The 19,563-nt window shown below is 35.4% G+C and overlaps 1 protein-coding gene across 1 annotated transcript in view; it reads left to right on the forward strand.

The window, feature by feature from the left end:
- Window positions 1–803: 803 nt before the first annotated feature.
- GRIA4 (glutamate ionotropic receptor AMPA type subunit 4) overlaps window positions 804–19,563 on the forward strand; it is a 365,546-nt gene continuing 346,786 nt past the window's right edge. The window contains exons 1-3 of the mRNA XM_046686080.1: window positions 804–932; window positions 1,387–1,564; window positions 2,743–2,901. Of these exons, the coding sequence (XP_046542036.1) occupies window positions 1,477–1,564; window positions 2,743–2,901 (247 nt within the window). The 5' untranslated portion in view covers window positions 804–932; window positions 1,387–1,476. The remainder of the gene's footprint in view (window positions 933–1,386; window positions 1,565–2,742; window positions 2,902–19,563) is intronic.

Here is a 19,563-nt window from a genome sequence, read left to right on the forward strand (position 1 = left end):
TATTTTTCTATTAGCCACTTGTGTCCACTTCCCCAACTACTGTCCTTCTCATCCACCTTCATCAGCCCCTGAACTGTGTCCTGTCTACTCCTGAAGTGGGCCACAGCGCAGACGAAAAGTGTCTTCCTGAAAGGGCGACTGGAAAGAAAGGAGTCTTTAATTACTTTTACTACTTTATACTTGACACAGTTCTTATTCTTAGTTCTGCTTCATACCTTTCAAAGAACATATTGGAGGCCCCGTTCAGTTTTCATTTCTCAGTCTCTTCCCCATCCTGTTCATGACCCTAAACTTTGTTATTTAAATTAACATTTTCTATCCTACTCTCTTTCCAAGGATGTTTCAACTTCTCTGGATCTCTTCCCCAGCCTTACCCCCTCCAATTCTTTCCTCCTTGGTCCCAGTCTCTTAGACCTGCCCGGAGCTGCCCATTGCCCCTTTTTCTCCTCCTCTCCCTCCCTGAGCCCCTTCACCTCATCCATTCCCGTCTCAGGCTCTCCAGATTCCCAGGCCGTTTGCTGGTGAGAAATCTTTGCTGCAGCGAGGACCGGAGTCCCCCGCGCGCAGCCCAGTGGCAGCAGAGGGCGAGGCTGAGAGGGAAGGCGAGGGCTGAAGGGGAGGGAGGCAGCCGATCCTCCCCGCGCGAGCCCGCAAGGATGCGGCAGGGGGCCGGGGGCATGGGAGATACAAACTCCCAGAGCCCCTGATCTGATCTTGCAGACCTGGCCCGCGGGCCAATTTCCTGCCAAGCGCAGCCGGGAAGCAGAGGCGCCTGGAGAGCAGAAAGAGGGGCACTGGGGGTGCCCATCCCCAGAGTAGGTCCCCCGGCGAACGGGGAGGAAGAGAGAAGGGAGTCAGTGAGTGGTGAGGAGAAGGGGAAAAAACCTGTATCCAGACTGGCTCAGGAGCGTCGGAGAGACTGGGGCGCTCCGGTGAGCACCCAAGGGGTGAAGATTGCCGAGCGGGGGGCCAGGGGTGACGGAGAGAGTGCTGCGCGCTCGGGGAGGGAAGACGAGGAGGGCAGCTATGCTCTGGGCTGGCGCAGGCTGGGGGCATGTCGCGGGTGCGAGCTGGGGAGCGCGTGCGGCGGCCGCGGCGCCAGTGTTTGTGTGTATGTGAGAAAGCGAGGGGCGAGCGCGAGAGCAAGTGAGGCAAAGAGAGAGCGCATGTCTCATCCCTGCGAGCAGCCACTAGACGCTCCACCACCATCTTTTGCATGTGCAACATTTGCAGCCGGACAGAAAGCCTCTCCCAGGGCTATGGAGACTGCGGGAAAAAGCTGGCAGCTCGCGATGGATTGCTAAAGGGAAATAGTCACAATCATAAACCACCCAAACCTCTCTCCTTTTTTTCCTTTTTTTTTTTTTTGGTTGTTTTTAATTTTAGCGCCATCGTCTTCAATGCCTCTCTGAACAGCCTTTAGGAAGAGTGTGAGAGAAAGAGAGAGAGCGCGCGCCAGGGAGAGGAGAAAAGAAGATGAGGATTATTTGCAGACAGATTGTCTTGTTATTTTCTGGATTTTGGGGACTCGCCATGGGAGCCTTTCCGAGCAGCGTGCAAATAGGTAAGGTCTGCTCAGGTGGGGTGTGCATGGGGGTGCTGTGGCAGACATCCGAAAGTGAGTTAAATGAGTTGGTGATGAGCAATTCAGGGAAACCTCCGGCGGCTCCCTTCCCCTCTGCTTCTCTCTTCCTTTCTCCCCTTTACGAAAAAACTGCCTCTTTAGTGCAGGTTCTGTTGGAATATTCACAGAACTGCCCACCCATCCGTCCTCAGCCCAGACTCCTGTTTTCGCCTTTGGCTCAAGTGTCTTAAGTAGGATTGGAATAAGTTGGAAAAAACCTCCGTGGGATTTGATTACGTTTTATGTGGTGTGTCTTTTCATCCCTTTCTCTAGAGCACGAAGGGATGTCGAGTTTGTTTTAAAAAAATATATACTTCTTCCCATGCTGGACGCCGCAGATTTCTCGCTATCACAGAAAGACACTGGGCAAAAAAAAGCGTTTGCACCCAAACCCCCTTGCCTTGTCTAGCTACCCGTTAACCGATTCCAAAGTTAGATCCTTTCCCTGGAAGCTTTTCTCCTTTTATTTTGTTTTCTTTGTGAATCTTTTGCCCTTATTCCTCCGTCTCGACTCTATTTCCAGGGACCCTATCCATCCTTGGCTTTTCTTGCTATTCTCTCCTATCTTTTAATGGGACGCAGCTATTGAATTTCTTCCAGCTAAGCTCAGTCTCAACACTGCATCATTTCTCGTGGACTGTGCACATAACGGAGCTAATTAGACTGAGTCCACGAGCTGCAGAAAAACAAAGTTCATGTCTCCTTTCTGGTTTCCTTCTTCCCTGCATGTCATCACATCCCTGCCTGTCTGCATTTTAATGCAAATCCCCTTTTCTGTTCATATGCCTGCATCTTAGAGAGAAATGCCCATGAGCTAGCTGATGTAGCAGTGTGCTGGGAATCATGGGGAGGGCAAGAGAGAGAAAGGAAAAACACACTACATGGTCTCAGAGGTCATTGTGATCGTGACGAATTGGGACAGAAAAAAGCTGAGCTGTCCTAAAGACTAAAATACTAAGCATGCACCTTAGGGACAAAGGGCAGTCTCCCAGGTTGTGGCAGGGATAGCTCCTTGATTGTGTGTGCTGCTGAATGACAGTGGATTTGACAGCACTTGGGGTGGGTATCACATTTACAGGAGGAAGCATTGAATGTACTTTTCCTCTTGTTTTTAATAGGTGGTCTCTTCATCCGAAACACAGATCAGGAATACACTGCTTTTCGATTGGCAATTTTTCTTCATAACACCAGCCCCAATGCGTCGGAAGCTCCTTTTAATTTGGTACCTCATGTGGACAACATTGAGACAGCCAACAGTTTTGCTGTAACGAATGCTTGTAAGTAAAACATAAGTTGTGGATAAATTAGAAGAGAATTGAAATGAGGCAATAGAGTCCACTTCCTCTTTATTGTTATGATTATTTAATTTTTTTGGAAAGAAATTCAAGAGCCCCACTGTTGGCTGCTTCCAGAGCAAATCAGAGTTAAAAACAAGGTTTAGACTCAGGGATATTCAGCTGGTCTGTCTTTCTTTTTCTTCCTTCCTTCCTTCTTTTTTTTCCCCCCTCATTTCTGGTCAGGATAACTAAGTTAACTTCTCCCTTAACATTTCAGTGTTAATCTTGTCACCTGAATGTCAAGTTAGTGAAAATTGTACTCAATCTAGTTTTTTATTCTGTTCCTTCGGTTTTTCTTATTTGCTTTTCTCTTGAGTAAGCATATGGCTTGCTTTTAAAGAAGATACATGCTATGTTACACTGGTGAAGGCAAGGGAAGCTTTGCTAACAGAGAGAAAGAGAGGGGAGCTGTGGTGTGGAGGATATATGTTTGAGGCGGTTGGTTGACGCTGCAGATGATCTGGTGATGTCACTTGAGGCTGCCCTGCTCTTATATTCTGGGTTGTAAATGTCTCTTACTATCACGTAATACATATATCCTGTGGATATAACTCCATGAATCCTTACCTTGGTGCCAAATCATGTTAGTCTCCCATCCACCTGAATTCACAAACCAACCCAGCTGGATCTATTACCCCACACAATGAAACTAACCGGGTGACCTCACCAAATGCCTTAATAAAACAGTTGTACGGTGCTCTCCCACCAAAATACTGCATAATTTAATGTAAAATAATGCCATCAACTGTGTATTAATTTAATTCTCTAAGGTATAATCAGTCAATATAGAATTTATATTGCATTTTCACTCTTGAAAGAAATGCATGTTTCAAATATCTCCTCAGCTTTACATGCTAATTAACTACTGCTCAAAATTTATGTTAAGATAATGGTTATAGATTATGTGATATATATAGGAATAGTTTCTATCTGAAATTTTCCACAACAGTAATAAATTGTTCACTCTGAATTGCAGAATATTTTTATTATATCAAATTGAGTATATTTTAATTTTAAAAGTCTTCTCAGTACAAGAAAGTGTGCTGAACAAACAGGTGAAATTGAAAACAAAGAGTTTTAAATGTTTGGAGGATATCAGTTTCATTAATTTAATTGTTTTAATTCACACTTATTTGTCATGAATTCATCTAACAGATAACATGATCATTTTTCCTTAATTTTTGGCATCTATTACTTTATTTTAGAACTTGATTTCATAAGGAGGTCAAAGTCTTTGACATTTTTGTAAACTGAAACAATGGTATTATTTTGCAGGAATGTTGTAGTTCCTATGAGCACTATTTGATTAAAAAACTCTTTGTTGTATTTAGTGACAAAATCAGTATTACTTATAGCAGTAGAGAGTTATTTTTAAGTGGAAATGCATATAAATTCAGAGCTAGGTTTGTGGATAGTCGTTTTTGCAAATTTTATAAGTTATTAGTTTTGTCTTCCAAGTTTTCAAAAGGATGTCAACATTTCAAATAGTTCTAAATATAAAGTATACTCTTTAGAACATAAATATTATCTATTTATTTAAATATTTTTCTTATGTCTCTCCTGAGATTCTATCAACAAAAGCATTCCTAAGTTTAGAAATAATTTATGATCGAAATATATGTGAAGGTAGTTTGTCAACAGTAAATTACTATTTAAATATTAATTTTCATTATTAAATTTTGACTTTTTTAAAAGTGGCAGATGTATTAGTTTTATTTTGCTTTGCTTTTATAAGTTAAGTTCTTAAGTATTCTAAAGTTTGTATTATGACTTCCAGCTATATAAACTATAAAGCGCTAATCCTTCCTTCCTCCATATCATTTATTAATCTCATTCAGGATAATTTGAATTAGTATTATTTTATTTACGTAATGAAAATGCCATATGCAATGAAGTATTACTGGGAAAGTCCTGTAAACATGGGAAATTGATAAGAAGCTGAACATAGATTAAAACAGTAGAGAAAGGTATAAAATATGGATAATATGCTATTCTTTATTTAATGTGTTAGGATTGAAAAAATTGAAACTAAGTAAACTTTGCTAATTTTGAATCCAAATGTAACACAGTGTTAGTAATATAGTATTTTTCTGTAAATTTATTTTGCGTATATGTTTACAATATTTTCAAAAAAATGTAAATTGTAAATAAGGAAAAAACATTTTCTAGTGAAGAAAAGGACATTTTTTTTTTTTTGACAAATGAGTATTCTAAATGTCCTTAAGGTAAATCTAAGAATAATTTGGGAAAAATCAATTGTCAGAGAGCAGAGGTCAGGTAATTGATGTTTGTTGAGTTGATTGACTGAGAACATATATGTGCGTGATTTTCCAGTCTAATTAAAGGTGAAACCTAAGCAGTAAGCATGAGGCAACCTCATATATCAAACTTTGTGCCTTGGGTACAAAGGATAAAAATAGTGTTCTGGAGAATTAACATGGAACTTATTTCTCACAGTGGTGCAGAATGGATTTTTAAATTTTTCATGTTGGATTAAATATAAAGATATAATATATGACTAGCTAGGTTTATTTTAATTGTGACTTTCCTGCAATGGATCCTTGTAAAACTGCGGGATCTAGTTTGTCTGTGAACCAGATACATTAAACAGGATATGTTTATTTTATGGAATGTATACTAGAAGACAAAAAAGGCATATTAAAGAATAAAGAGTATGGTCACTTGTTGGACAGATATAATTTAATGCTTATTCTTCTGCCTCAAAATTAGCTTAGCGCTCTAAGAATACTTTGAGAAACCTAAACATTCGATCTATGGAGTTTACATACTACACACGTCTAAACCTGATCAACTCAAATTTATCACTTTTGGTATAAATCCAAAGTTCCTGGGGGGGGGTGTATAATTTTGGCATATAGTTTTATTTTATTTTCAACAATAATTGTGTAAGGTTGAGTTAAAACATCGTTTTCCTTTTTGAACTATTCACATTGTTGGAAAGTCACACTTTGTTCAATTCAAAACTGAAATTATAAGAAATACAGGTAATATAAAGTTATGACCTATTTCAATAACAAAAGTAGTACAGGTGTAATAAATAGCCCAAGTATTCACATTTCAAAATGTAATTAAAAGTATTCATTTTTTCTTGTGGTCTATCCAAAGTAAGAGGTTTAGTAAAATGGCTTTTTTAAAAATCAATTCAATATGAGCAATATTCTTTAATAAAATATACAATTGACCCAACATGGCTGTCTTTGCAAACAGCCATGCTAGTTAAATTAGAGATGTCCTTTGCAAAACATTTGAGACAACCTGAAAGCAGGCTGTTTTCTTATAGTTTTCCAGTAGTTAATGACCAGAGATTTTTGGTTTGGAGGATAGTATATATTAAATTTGACCAGAAATAGTAACCAAAATACTAAAGTAGTCTATCACCAAGTTTTCTAAAAGATAAAAATATTTGAGATATTGAGATTATTAGTTTAGTCCAGTTACACTAGAAATCTTGTAAAAGAACAGGTCCTTTAATAAGGCAGTCACAAATATTCAGTTTCTGAAATGACTCTTAAATTTCAGACAGGCAATAGGAAATATATAATAAAATATATCAGGTACCTATTTATTGTAACTTTGGTGAAATTATAAAAGAATTTCATAGAATATTTCCAATTTTTTTAAGTCAGGAAGAAACAATTGGTTAGTATTTTTTTAATGATGTCTTTATAGTACTCTCCTTTTCTATCTAAAATCCATTTATTCAGTGCTTTAAAACATGATGGATTGGTAAGTTGTAGCGATTACAAATAGAATGGATGTTACACCCAAGTAACAGTAAATAAATTGTACTATTTTGAGTTAAATATTAGTTGTGTTTGTGTTCACTTTACTTGGTACTCTATCCAGGATGAGTGCCACTTGTAAAGTAGGATGGTATATAAAATATACTTGTTTAGTTAATCTAAACACATTGAAAATGTGATACTGTATCCAATAGACTCTGCAGGCATTTCCACTTATATAGTAGGTACTTAATAAAAACTCTTAATTTGAGTACTAAAAAATATGATATTTGGGCTACAATTCAACAATGTTTAAATACTGAACTTTTTCCCTTTCAGGGACATGAAGCCCTAAAAAGACATTCCAAGAGTTTACATTGGGCTGATATAATAAACATACTAAGTATAAAATTCTGATGGTTTTATCTGCAAAATTGTTAGTAGAGATGCTTTAGAATCAAATGCTAGTTGGTATTTGATTATTTTTAGGAAAATGAGTGACGTGACTCTACTGTCACTGTCAAGTTTCCTTATTTTGAATCAATCACAAGATTCTATGTTGATTTGAAATAATTCTTTAGTTTTATAATATTCTTTCTCTCTTCCTCTTAATTCTCCATCATGAAATTAATGACAAAGATGAGTCATTCCTATGGTTTGTCCCTTAAATGATAGGATGATGCATAATTTGCATTGATGTATTTCAGAATTGTCACAGGATTAAGCTTCCATAAAAGTATTAGAAAAACTCCTTAAACTTTTTTAGTCTAAATTCTTCCAAGTGTTTATTTCCCAAAGAGGAAATATGTAGACATATATACTGGAAATATAGTTTTTCCTCCTAAAGAAGAAATACGTATAAATTGCATGTATTGTGTTAACATTAGGAAATATGTGTATATATTATTTATAGAATTTTATTTTTGTTCAGAAATTGAAAATGATGAATAAATAAAATACATCTTATAATTTAAGGCAACACATAGTTTTTAAATTGGTTTCATATACATGATTTTATTTGACCTCAAGCTAATCTTAGAGTGAGACAGTCTGAGAAGATAGTCATTATTTTATAGTTAAGCCAGTTTTGGCTCAAAGGAGTCACCTGACTTGCCAAAGACCATGTAGCTAATAAGCTGCAAAGCGGGTTTGAACCCAGATTTTCTAACTTCTATGCTAATACTTTTACAGGACGCCATAGGGTATGGAAAATACATCTATACTGAGATTATTTGAATTACGAAAGAAAAAAGAATTGTCATTTATCTTTTCTTCTAATTTAATTGCAACATTTTGAAGAAAATGGGGCAAGACATTTCTGGGCAACTTACTCATTAATCAGATGACAGTGAGTGATAGAGCAAAGACTGAAGTCATGTTATGTAATGACTTCATCCATTCATTCACTAGATTAGATAATTAATATATCCATTTATTCATTAAATATATGTATCAAGGGCAACTGTACTTAAGGCACTATGTTAGAAAAGAGGATAGAAAAACTTATCAGAGTAGTTGCTGCCCTCAAGGAGCTGCTAGTCCAGTGAGAAAGATTGATGTCAGTTATTACAGTATAGAGAGATAAGGTGCTATGATAGAGAAACAGAGTGCTGTTACAGAGATAGACACAGGAAGGAGAATAACACCAAACTTGGCCTGGCTTCCTAGGGGAGATGTCACCTGATCTGGGTGTTAGAGCTCTAATTGAGTCCTTCGAAAAGGAGGGGGTAAGGAAGGCATGGCCAAAGGAAAAGCATGTGACAAGGCACCAAGTTCTGGGAGCAGCAGATGTGGTTGAACTGCTGAATATGGTTTAATATGGCTGTAGTATTGAGTATGAGGGGCAGGAGAGGTGTGTTAAAAGGAGAAGCTTTGTAGATCCGTATTCTAAGGGGACTCTTCTGAATAAAAAAGGGGATCCTTAAATGATTTAAATACAATAGTAATATGATCAGATTTATATTTTACAAAGAACAGGCTGATTGCAAGAAGGAGAATGAATTGGAAGGAGGAAAAAGTGGGAAAAAAAGACAGCAGTTGAGTCTTGAAGTAATACAATTTAGAATGATAAATGCTTAAATAAATGTAGAAGCACTGAGGAGAGAGAAAAGCAAGAGATCCCAGAATACAGAACTGTTAACAGAACTTAGTGATGGATTGGATGCCTGTGTGGGATGGTGGAAAGTAAGTATGGTAAGAATTAAAGATGATTTCTCCTATTTCTATCCAAGACAAATGATTAGATAGTGGTACCGTCGAGTAGGAAGGGACACACAGGAGAAGGAGCAGATCTGAGTGGGGAGGGCCAATTTAGTGGGAATGTACTGATTTTGAGGTGTTTAAGAGACATCCAAATGGAGACGTGCAGTAGAAAGTTGGACATGTACATCTGGAGTGCCAGGGCTTCAGTCTGAAATGAGGACAGACGTTTGGTGATGGTTGAAGCCATGGACGTGGGTGAGATCACCCAGAGAGAGCAAGAGCAGTGAAAAGACTGCTCAGAACAAAATCCCAGAAAATAGTAATACTTGAGGGACAGGGAGAGGAAAGGAGACTAAAGGAAAATGGGTCAGAGAGTTCAGAGGAAAATGAGGCAAGAGTAATTTCACGGGAGCCACGGGGTGGGGAGAGTTTCAAGTAAATAGTGATCAACCTTGTCAAAGGCTTCCGAATTTAAAGAATGAATTGCAAGGATAATTCTAACATCTTTAACATCAGTCTTTCCTTGTCTTTCTTTTAGAGCGCTCTTTTGCATTTTGACCAGGAAAAAACTTCAGCCTTTATTAAACCCCACATAGATTCTCTTAATACATACTCTTTTCTATATAATGGCCTAGAATATCCTTATCTTTTATGTAGAGGTAGGGAGAAAGAGTCTTCTCTAGACTTTTGAATCAGGTGGGCTTGAATTTGCAACCCATTAGTAGGTAAGTTACTTAACACTTCTGAGCCTCAGTTTCTACTTCTGTGAACACAGGGAAATAACACCTACCATATATAAATCTTATGAGTGTTAGAAAAGTGTTTGAAAAATATTTGGCATATAATTGGTATTCAATTAAGTTCAGTTGTATACATTTTGTGCGTTATATGAAGCATTTATTCCTGAGCCAATCATAACATTTCAAGAGTCATTTATATTTTCTGTTTATATGTTGAAAAAATTTGTTTTGAATAAATATATTTTGTTGATATTTCATAGGAATTTTTTGACTCGTCACTGAATTGTTAATTTTAATTTACATACATAAGTCTAAATTCATTTTTATTATTTCTAAGTCCAAAATTATTTCTAAGTCCTAAGAGAGGGTAACTTTATGTGAGATCTATGGACCATTCGGAGAGAAGATTGGCTCATGGATGGATTAAAGAGGTCAGTGAATTCTTCTAATTATATGCAAGATTGTGTGTTCTTGAGCATGGTGTGTGTGTGTGCATGTGTATTTACAGAGAGAGAGTCTAAACAGCTTTTCAATAAATTCCAGTCACAGAAAAAGGCCCAGTACTACAGCCCTAATGGAGCTCTACATAAATTAGATTAAAAAAACCAGCACTTCGTTCCCTACCTTCATCATTTTAGAAGCCAATCAGATTTTATTCTTGAAACTAACCAGGAATTTTTCCATAAAATCCATCTCCACGAGCTTCTTCCGTGACCCTTGATGTAGGAGATAATCAGTGTGTCCTAGCTGAAAAATGCTTGGCTTGGTCGTCTGCCTCCCAAAGTGTCATCTTATTATTTCTATTCCTTCTCTTACTATCAAAAGTTCTACATAATCCACATTAGCTCCTATTTTTATCACAATTTGCCTTTTCCCTTACCGTCACCACTCCTGGAACACTGTGTTCTTGAAGGCCATCAGTGACGTGAAGATTAGTAAATCCAGTTGTTGTTCCTTAGCCTTCATTGTCTCTTAATAGTTTGCAGGATTTGACATTGCTGACAACTCCCTGTTCTTTGAAACTCACTCCTCCAATAATAATAACAATAGGTGCTAAAATGGGCACTTTGTGCCAAGGGTCTTGTGTTAGTTACCTCAATTTTTACACAACTCTAAGAAGCAAGCGTTATAAATATTATTATTATTATTATCATTTTATATGTGGAGAAACTGAAGATTTATAGATAAGAAAATTTGCCTAACCAGAAAGTATCCAGGGCATCAGATCCTAAAGTTAGTTTTGCTGTCATTCATACTACAGTATCTTTGTTAGTAAATCCACAAGTTAGCCATCACTCCGTGTGACAATAGCTAGACAACTCCTAATTTAAATAGAAAGATGTTTTTCTCACAGCTATCTCTTTACTTTAACAACTTTCATTTACCCCAATTTGTGTAGCATATGACATTGGACATGATTGTTCTATGTGATTTGTAATGCATCACAGAAATTTAAGAATTCTCAACAGGGACACCCCCATTACTTTCTATTGCCAAATTCATGTCATAAATACCACCATCTGTTAAAATGACTAAACGACTCTTTTAAATGTTATGCAAACAGTGTTGGCTACTTCATTAGTTGTCCAACCTACATATTTTTTTATAGAAGTGTTATTTGATTTCAGAATAAGAACAGCTATTCGAAGCATATTTTTCTGAGCATTTTACTTTAGGATTTGCTTAGCTGTCATGCATTTTCTTTAAGGTTTTCTTTTACGTATTTTTGGATTCCAAATAAACATAGTGATGATTGTCTTAAAGAGCATCACCCCAAGTCAAAATCAATCCAGTCTTCATAGTATCATCACTTACCTTAGACTTAAGAAAACTACTGGCATCATCAATAAAAAGTTCAATGTTATCTTAGAAATAAAAGATTTAAAAAATTGAGATTTGATGCTTTCTTTGCATAAGCCACTATATTTCTCCAGATATAGGAAAAATTATACCATAAGCTATAATCAGTGTTTTCTTGTTTTTGTTGCTTATAAGCTTACTCTAAAATAAGCAGTTTTTCATTGGTAACTTTAAATGTATCACGCCCTGTCTTCTTTCCATTTTTCATATTGTTATCTTTATTTCAAAGCAAACATATACTTGTGAAAATTTCAAATAATTCAGAGATCTTAAAAAGTCAAAATATTCTATAATCCCACCAATTAGAGATAATTACAATAAACAGTGGTCTACAGATCTTTCTAGACTTCTTTTTTTTATCTCTGTAGACTTACATAAAGAGTGCAATGAACATAAGATACTAATATATATCTAGAAATAAAAGTATTTAATAAAAATATCACTGTATACCTATATTTTATTAATGGTTTATTTCATTTAACATAAAATGTTTTCTGCCAGTGTATAAGAGTTATCTCATTTTCTTTTACTCCTGTATAATATGTCATCATGCCAAGTTGCTGTGATAAATGTACTGAAGCCGTCTGGATCAACATTCAGGTTGTTTCCACATTTTGATATTACAAACAAAATAGCAGTAAAACTGTTTATGTTCCTGTTAGAATATTCCTGTAGCATTAATTCCTGGAATGTTTTCTTTTAATAGATATTGTCAATTTTTTCTCCTCAGGAACAAAATGTTATTTAAATTTACAACCATTGGGATGTGAGAATAATTGTTTTTCTGTGACCTGCCAACACTAGCCATTATCAGTCTCTTGAATCTTCGCTTGTCCTGATGGGTGAAAATGACACCTAATTGCTGCTTTAATTTGCATATTTTTGATTAATAGTGAGGCTTAGAATATTTTCCTATATTTATAAGGTCTGTGTAACTCTTTCTCTGTTAACTGTTTGTTCTTTTCCTTTGTTAATGTTTTCTTCTTTGTTTGTGGGAGTGTTTTATGTACAATAGAAATTAACCCTTTGTCATCTATGTTGCCAATTATTTTTCCACTGTGCCTTTGGCTTATAGCTTTACTTATGAGGTCATTTGCTATACAGACATTTTAAATTTTTATATAATTAAATCCATGAATCACTGTTTTTATGGCTTCTGGATTTTATGGCTTATAAAGTTATTCCTATCCTTTAAATTATAAAGATATTAGCCCATGTTTTTTCTAGTACCTTTATGGTCTTACATTTTATATTTATCACACTAACTCTTTTGGAATTTCTTTTCTTTTCTTTTCTTAAAGATTGGCACCTGAGCTAACAAGTGTTGCCAGTCTTCTTTTTTTTCATGCTTCTCCCCAAAGCCTCCCAGTACATAGTTGTAGATTCTACTTGTGAGTGCCTCTGCTTCCGCTATGTGGGACGCTGCTTCAGTGTGGCCTAATGAGGAGTGCCATGTCCACACACAGGATCTGAACTGGTGAAACCCTGGGCCGCCAAAGCAGAGCGTGCAAACATAACCTCTCGGCCATGGAGTAGGCCTCCTGGAGTTAATTTTCTTATGTGTGTTAAGAATTGATCTTTATTTTTTCCCACACTATTTATTTTGAAAAAGCTATTCTTTTAAAAGTGCTTTGAACTACTACATTTGTGCAAAACTCCTGCTCTTTTTTGACTGAATTTGACCTTGGGCAGAGGTTCTGCATTTTCTCTCTTCCAAAATTCTCCCATTTGCTGTTCTTTACCTGCCTACCCTTTCCTCGCAATCCCTAGTGGTCATACTGCCAGTTTTGATATTTTTATCATCTGTTTTCTCTTGCTTCCTAGATTTTTGTTTTTTTTTTTTTTTCCTGATTGCCACTCAGCTTCTGACCAAGTCCTCTTGCTCTGTCTCCAGTGTACATCACAAATATTTTCACCTTTCTCCATTTCTCTCTCACCATTCTAGTCCAAGTCAATGGTACTTTTCTAATACCTTCATAATTAATCTCCTACTTGTACTCATTACTTCTCTCCATCCATTTTAGAAACTGGAGCCAGGGATGCTCCTCTGAATTTATAAGTCAAAGACTGTCTCTTTCTCACTTAAACCCTACGGTGGCTTTTCATTCTCTTAGAAGAAAATTCCAACTCTTTAACATGGTCCTGCACGATCTGACTCTTGCCCACATCTTTGTCTTGTTCACCTTGTTGCAATCCGTTCTGTTGGCGATTTGGTTCCCAAACATGCTTTAACCGTTTCTTTTCTCTGTCTCTTTGTATTTGCCATTCCCTTTTGTTGAAATCTTCCAATCCAGTTATTTGCTTGAATAGCTTTTTCTCAACCTTCAGGATTCAGGTCAAATGTGACCGCCTCAGAGAAACCTTCCTGGCCAAGTTCTCTAGAGTAAGCCCTTCCACTCCCCAGCTCCAATTACTCTATATTGCATTAACAACCTATGATCCTGTTTGCTCTTGTCACAATCTGTAATTATTATTTTCATTTATTTACTTATTTATCATCTATATTCCCCACTAGAATATAAACTCCTAGAACCAAGGGTGTTATCTGCCTTATTAAACAATATATTCTTATAACCTTGTACAGTGCCTGGTACAAAGTAATAATCAGTAAATATCTTTGAATAATGAATGATTGATATTGATGAGTTTTCTCTTCACTCATCTTTGAGGCATCCTTAGGATAGCTAAGACGTTTCATGTGTTATCTTAGAGAGAATCAAGCGGAAAATATGAAGACAATTGAGGTAGTGGATCCAACGTAAGTGTTATATATTTTCCTTATCTTAAGCATTTTTTTCCTCATTTGTTTCCACTAGATTCAACTCGTGGGATGGGCTAAGTAAGAAGGAAAGTAAGTCCTATAAAAGAAGAAAGTGAGACTATTAATACAAAGTGTTGCGAATTGTACTGGCCAGATAGCACTTTGATAAATTTAAATCTGGTAGAAGAGACCTTCTAAGTGCTTATAACATGTGGTGTCTGCTGACGAGAGAACTAGAAAGTGCTGATACGATCTGCTTTCAAAGCAGGAGAAAGCCCATTTGGGAAGCCCAGGTGAACTAGTAAGCACACTCAGGAGAATTCCATCTGTTCCGACATTGACAGCTTCCTTAGCACTTCTTAGAGTTCGTGAACTAGAAGAGTTGTGAAAAAGGGAGGCTGGAGGCAAATATATGGTGTTATTCTTGTCAGTTCTTGATTACTTACATTGCACCTTCTATAGTGAATTAGCTACATTGCACCCTCTATAGTAAATTTCACAACAATTTGTTAATTTCTATAACCTTTTATTCCTTCTTCTTTTGAAATTTGCTTATCCTTGGTTAATTTATTAATTTTCAACTGTGTGTACAGTCTGACCTAGGCAAGTTTGAAAGACATTTCACCACTTCTCTGCTCCAAAGATTTAGAATCAAGAGAAAGACATTTTTACTCCTGTAAAATATGCATGCTTCCTCCTTTCAAAATGGAAAACTTGTAAGTCCAAATGGTTTTTTTTTTTTTTTTTGCTCTGACAACCAGGAAGCTCAATTCCATATTTATTATTCGGTAACAACATTACTCTTTTAAGCATTTTCTTTTGTTTTTATATACTTGATTTTTCTAAAATCATATATAGGAAATAAATAATAAGTATAGCATAAATATTATCGATGATATAAATATTTTTACTTAAATATACCTTATAAGTCTATGCACATCATTTTTGAAAAGAAACATAGAGGTTACAGTGGCTGTAAATAAAAAAATCTAAATGGTATCCCATTCGACACAGATGGTGGTCAACTTTTGCTTGAATACTCAAATTTCCTGTTGAGTATTCTCTGTATTTTGTATATGCCTTAGGAGGTGATAGATAGATACATAGACAGATAGATAGATAGAAAGATAGATATATAAATAAATAGATAGATAGATAGATAATCTGTTGACTCCATTAGACTGTGAGGTCCTTGTTAGATCCTCTATTCAGAGGGCCTGTCACAGTGCATGAAACATTCATGTTCTATACTCAATAAATGTTTGCTGACTGATGGAGGGAGGAGAAAAAAGAGAGAAAAAACCCATTTCTTAGTTGGTTATTCATAATAACTAATTCTTAGGAGAATTGAATAACACAAAACAAATCTAGTTTCTTTTCTAATGACTCAAACACTTCACATTTTTTAAAACATTTCACAGTCCCCTTTACACTTTCCCAAGCTAAATAACATTTTTTTATATGATATAGTTTCTAAAACCTTTAACATTCAAGTTCTGGCATTCTGAATATACCCTGGATACATCATAATTTCGTTAAAATATATTGACCTGGATAAATGCTCATACGCCTGTTATGATCTGTCCAGAATTGAACTCCACATTTTTGAAACTCATGATCATGACTTGACATAGTCTGTCCAGGTGAGAATATTAATTCCAATTATTTAGGCATTATATACATAAAGTGTAGTCCAAGATTACTTGGTTTTTAATTAGTCAGTTACATCACTCTGTTTGTTCACGTTAAATTTGTGGTCAGTTAAAACTTAACACTTTGCTCTTTTGTTCACATGAATTGCTAAAATCAGCCTCTCCACAGAGCATTTTTAAAAATTCAGAATGAAAGACTTTACATGTACATTTTTAAATTTCACCTTGTTTGGAAACATAAAGACCATCTTGAATCTTAATTCAGGTAGCTATAAACTATTTTAAATTCTATGTGACTGTTTATGATTAGCCATATTGATGAGGAAAATTAACAGCAGGCTGTGATACAGGATAGATATAGGATGACAGTAGGTATGTGTGGTCAGTTAAATGTGAATTCTCCTAAAATAACTTATTTGAAAGTTTCTCCATATTGTCCATAAAGATTGTCACTTCACTGCACTTGTACTTTTTTAACATTAAAACGAACACAAAGGCCATCAAATCTTGAGAAAATATCTCATGCAACTATATTGTATAAAAGATAACGTGAGCATGTACATACACGCACACCATTCATTTATATTGAAAAGAATGGACAAAAGATATATAACAGATAATTCACAGTGAATAAACAAATATAGTAAACAAATTTAAAAAATGTATTTAACTAATCAGAGAAAATCAAATTAAAATGAGGTATACAGTTTTACATAATAAATTAGCTAATTTTGGTGGTAAAGGTGAAGAGAATTTTAAATTACTCAAGGTAGCTGGGACATTTAAAATTGATATAATGCTTTTTTTTTTTTCTGCTTTATCTCCCCAACCCCCCCCCCCCCCCCCCAGTACACAGTTGTATATCTTAGTTGCAGGTCCTTCTAGTTGTGGGATATAATGCTTTTGACAATCAATTTGTCATAATTTATCGCAAGCCATTAAAGGTTGTGAATCATTTGAACTCATGAATATAGGAAAATCTCTGGTCATGAAAATGTTCATTAAAGCATTACTTAGCTTAGTTGGGGAATGGTTAAATTAATTAAGATCCATCCAGATTGTTTGAGGCAGAATGTCAGTCGTGAGAGTCCTCTATCTGACTTGTGCCAACAGTTCTGAGTTCAAGAATTTTTTTCTGTGTGTATAGGGACTATTGACATGTTTTGTTCTTTATTTATATTATTTTGTTTTGTTTTGTTTTCTTACAGAAGGGCCAGTGTTATGATAGGAAAGGAAAGTGTTCTAGTCAGATGTAAAAAAAGATGTCTTCAAAATGTAATAATGATTTATGGAGTTGATACAGCCAGTTGAATGATTTTTTTTAAAGTGTCAATTGTTTAGAGGAGCATAGATCTTCCACACCAGTCCTGGCTGACAGCCAGGTGAAGATAGGTGTATCGTTTGTCCAGGAAACAGTGTACCTCAAGGCTCTGTGCAGAGATTTGGAAATTCTAGTCAGTGAATAATATAAGAATTCACTGTTGTTGATTTTCCTCCAATGTCTTCCCTATTTCCCTCCTCTCACCTCTCATCTTTCCAAGCACAGAAAATGTTGGAGGAAGAATCAGAAATTAGATGATAATCCGCTTGGATCTTAAAAGATGTGTGAGATTTTGCCATGCTGTTCCAAGAGAACAAAAGAGCATCATAGGAAAAGTGTAAAGGCGTATAGAAAATTCTGGGCAGCAGTAATGTTGCAGGAAAATGGAGAGCAAGGGTGGGGGTCGGGGGACTGTGGAGTGGAAGGTTGAGGAGGAGAGTACAGACAGTACTACTGAGTGGGGAAGAACCTTGCAAACCGCCTTATAGGCTTAGATGGGATTTTGGTTTTTTTCTGGGGCAGAAGACAGCAAGAATCATTTTAAGCAGTTTATAGCATAATTATATTTGTGTTTCAGAAGGAATTCTAGCACCACTGTTCATCATTCGTGTATGTAGCAAAACGTGGTTCCTTTCCTATACCAAATACACTAAGAAAACATTTCCTAGACAGGAAATGCTATTTTGCTACTTCAGTTGCTGTTTGTAGAACCCATTATTGTATGTAATTCTGCCCACTATTTTCTATCGAGAACTGCTACTTTCAGTAAAAAACACTCAGTTTATCATCTCAACCACTTATCTTCAGACTGCAAACCTTTTATGATAAGAGGCAGGTTGGAAAAGAGCTGGTATTGGTGGGAGGGAAAAAAAATGAACAAATCAACATCATTTAGAATACGTGTAAAGGCAATTAAATTTCCTTACGCATTAGTATAGATGCTGATGGAACACTGCATATTCCATTTCTGATTACATTTTAGACAATTCTCTCCTTTTTTGGGTATTGCTCTTGATAGAATTAGTTATTCAATTTAATTGGCACAAATAGGAATCTATACTACTAACCGCTCAGGCACATACTGTAAAGTAGTAAGAACTGGTTTGAAAAAAAGTGAGCCGAACATTTGTAAGACTAGAATAGTAATTAGTAAAATTGCCACTAAATATGCATATATACCTATAAAGGCATGCATCCATGTATACATATATTTATATGTATATATGTATACACACACAGTTTACCAAAGGAAAAAATACAGTAAATCAATAGCATATAATTTTCAAGATATAGTTTTTCCTTGCCTTCAAAATAATGAATTCTGAACTCTCATGTACATTCTTTTGCTCAATACTACTTATAAATTTATTTTTTGAAAACAAAAATACATATACTTCAGAATAACTTGTAAATAACTTTATATTCTGTTGTGTATCTATCTATATATAGCATATACATCAGAATCTGTGTATGAATATATAATAAATCCGTGCCTTTAGCACTTGATTCTTGTTGTTTTTCACGAAAGTTGATAATGATTGTATGTTATGAAAACATAAGTGACTGTGAAAATAAGCTTCATTATACAGAAGTGATAAAATCACAGATTAGAAAATAAATGTGAATATTTTATTGAGACAGAACTCTTGCTAAAATGGTATTTTATTTTCAAAATAGCAGTGTCTTCACCTCTCGTGCACTTTATACTTTATTTTATTTCAAAGGGAAATTTTCCATTTAGTGATAGTAATACTCTAGTGCTTTAAAAATCATTAGATGGCAACCAACGTGCTGTCTATTTGGCAGAATAGTATATGGCTATTAAAGACTATGATTTAGAGACTATTAATATATGAGAAATGTGTAAGATATAATGGTGAGTGAAAAAAAAGTAGGCCATCTTTTGATTCTAATTTCATAAGAGGCATCATATATAGTAGAAGCTGAAAAAGATTATACCAAAATGTTGGCAGTGACTAGTTTTGTTTAGAGTTATTATGCAGAATATCTATTTTTAATTTACATAGTTCTGAATTTCTGACATGTTTACCAAAAGTATATATTTATACTTTTTCTGATTAACAGTATCTAAATAAAAGAAAATGTAATGATCTTACCACTAAATATTGAGTTTGTCTTGCTGTGTCCAAAAGGAACAGATAACCTAGCGAGATCTTTAGACATTTCAGCCAATCTCAGGGCTTGTCAGCATATCGTGCCCACGTTGTAGTTGCTATGTTCGATCTCTTTGCTTACACACTTTCATTATTTTAAAATGAAAATATCAACTTTAATTAAATAATTAAAGGTATTAATTCATTAT

Source organism: Equus quagga, chromosome 14 (genome assembly GCF_021613505.1).
Source record: "Equus quagga isolate Etosha38 chromosome 14, UCLA_HA_Equagga_1.0, whole genome shotgun sequence".
NCBI lineage: Eukaryota > Metazoa > Chordata > Mammalia > Perissodactyla > Equidae > Equus > Equus quagga.